This window comes from Labrus bergylta, unplaced genomic scaffold (genome assembly GCF_963930695.1).
Source record: "Labrus bergylta unplaced genomic scaffold, fLabBer1.1 SCAFFOLD_191, whole genome shotgun sequence".
NCBI lineage: Eukaryota > Metazoa > Chordata > Actinopteri > Labriformes > Labridae > Labrus > Labrus bergylta.
Genome location: NW_027077286.1, coordinates 5,001 through 6,852, shown reverse-complemented (window position 1 = coordinate 6,852; position 1,852 = coordinate 5,001). Strand labels below are relative to the sequence as shown.

Here is a 1,852-nt window from a genome sequence, read left to right as displayed (position 1 = left end):
CCTCATTAGGAGTAATGAAATTTGACCTTGATCTCTGCTGGAGCGATCGCTCACAGCCCCCCCCCCCCCACACACACACACACACACACACACACACACACACACACACACACTGAGGGTTACTGAAGCCGGTCTCAGAGCAGGATGCTGCAGGTCTGTCTCGTCTCTCAAACAGGAGAACTCTTCAAACAGCTGCTTCCTGTTTCAGTGTGAGCGAGGACAACATAACCTTTTATCTGAGACGGTTCCTTCAGCTTCAAATCTTCAAATCCAGAAACACACACAGAAAACTAACGAGCAGCAGAAACACCTTCCTGCCTGAGGAGCAGCTTCAGGATCATGAAGTCATGCATGTGTTGTGTTACGATGTCATGAGAAGAAGAAACTGTGCTCGGACCCGGTTAGTCCTGGAGCAGTGTGAGTGCAGGGCCCTAATTTAGGTCACTTCTAAACCCTATTTTTGGTCAAGTGAAATGTCAGACAGTCTGGGCGGTGCTCGCTCACATGTTTTTCTATTCATAGGTGTTTGTTTGTTTTTTAACTTGAGTCAATCAGAGCGTCGATACTGGTTTCCTTAAAGCGTCTGTCGGTGCGTCTGCAGGCCGGTACGATGATCTTCAGACGTCAGATTTTCAACCTTACAGTCTTAGTTTGGACTTTTAACTTCTAACACACAGACCACACTCTGTTAACGTCGTGATCGTGAGTTCATTAAAATCTTCATTAAAACATTGAATTGTTTGATAGAGAGGAGCACATTCAGATTGATCAACGTGTTCTTTAATCACTGAATCTTATCTCCTCACACATGCTGCTTGTGGATACTTAAAGACTCGTGTTTGGTTGATTACTTCCTGGTTACTGTCTCTTAGTTCCTGAGAGGAGAGTTCTGTTTCCCCCCCCCAGAGTTCTGGGGGGGGGTCTGCATAGCAAACAGCCTTTTGTTACTTTAATTTCCATGAATAATTTCTACTTTCTTCAGGAAACAGAAACAGAGAACTCTTTTAAAAGACGTCTTTGTGCATCACTGACAACAAGCTGCCGTGTTTATTTCTGTGGCGATCACTGAGAGGAGGACGCCATGTTATCTCTCCTGCTGATGTCCCCCCATATACTCCCCCCCCCTGCTGGTCTGCTCCTTTATGGAGTGCAGGGGAGCTTCTGTTGCAACTCGTCCTTCAGCTCGTCCTTCAGCTCGTCCTGCAGTTCGTCCTGCAACTCGTCCTGCAACTCGTCCTTCAGCTCGTCCTGCAGTTCGTCCTGTAACTCGTCCTGCAACTCGTCCTTCAGCTCGTCCTTCAGCTCGTCCTGCAACTCGTCCTCATCCTGCAACTCGTCCTGCAACTCGTCCTGCAACTCGTCCTTCAGCTCGTCCTGCAGCTCGTCCTGCAACTCGTCCTGCAGCTCGTCCTGCAGCTCGTCCTGCAACTCGTCCTGCAACTCGTCCTGCAGCTCGTCCTGCAGTTCGTCCTGCAACTCGTCCTGCAGCTCGTCCTGCAACTCGTCCTGCAACTCGTCCTGCAGCTCGTCCTGCAGTTCGTCCTGCAACTCGTCCTGCAGTTCGTCCTGCAGCTCGTCCTGCAGCTCGTCCTTCAGCTCGTCCTGCAACTCGTCCTGCAACTCGTCCTGCAGTTCGTCCTGCAGCTCGTCCTGCAGCTCGTCCTGCAACTCGTCCTGCAGCTCGTCCTGCAACTCGTCCTGCAACTCGTCCTGCAGCTCGTCCTGCAACTCGTCCTGCAACTCGTCCTGCAACTCGTCCTGCAGTTCGTCCTGCAGTTCGTCCTGCAACTCGTCCTGCAACTCGTCCTGCAACTCGTCCTGCAACTCGTCCTGCAACTCGTCCTTCAGCTCG

At 51.1% G+C, this 1,852-nt stretch overlaps 1 protein-coding gene across 1 annotated transcript in view; it reads right to left on the bottom strand.

Annotated features, from left to right (window-relative positions):
- Positions 1 to 1,140: 1,140 nt before the first annotated feature.
- LOC136178463 (probable inactive protein kinase DDB_G0270444) overlaps positions 1,141 to 1,852 on the bottom strand; it is a 1,524-nt gene continuing 812 nt past the window's right edge. The window contains exon 1 of the mRNA XM_065952331.1: positions 1,141 to 1,852. This exon is cut by the window's right edge and continues 812 nt beyond it. Within this exon, the coding sequence (XP_065808403.1) occupies positions 1,141 to 1,852 (712 nt within the window).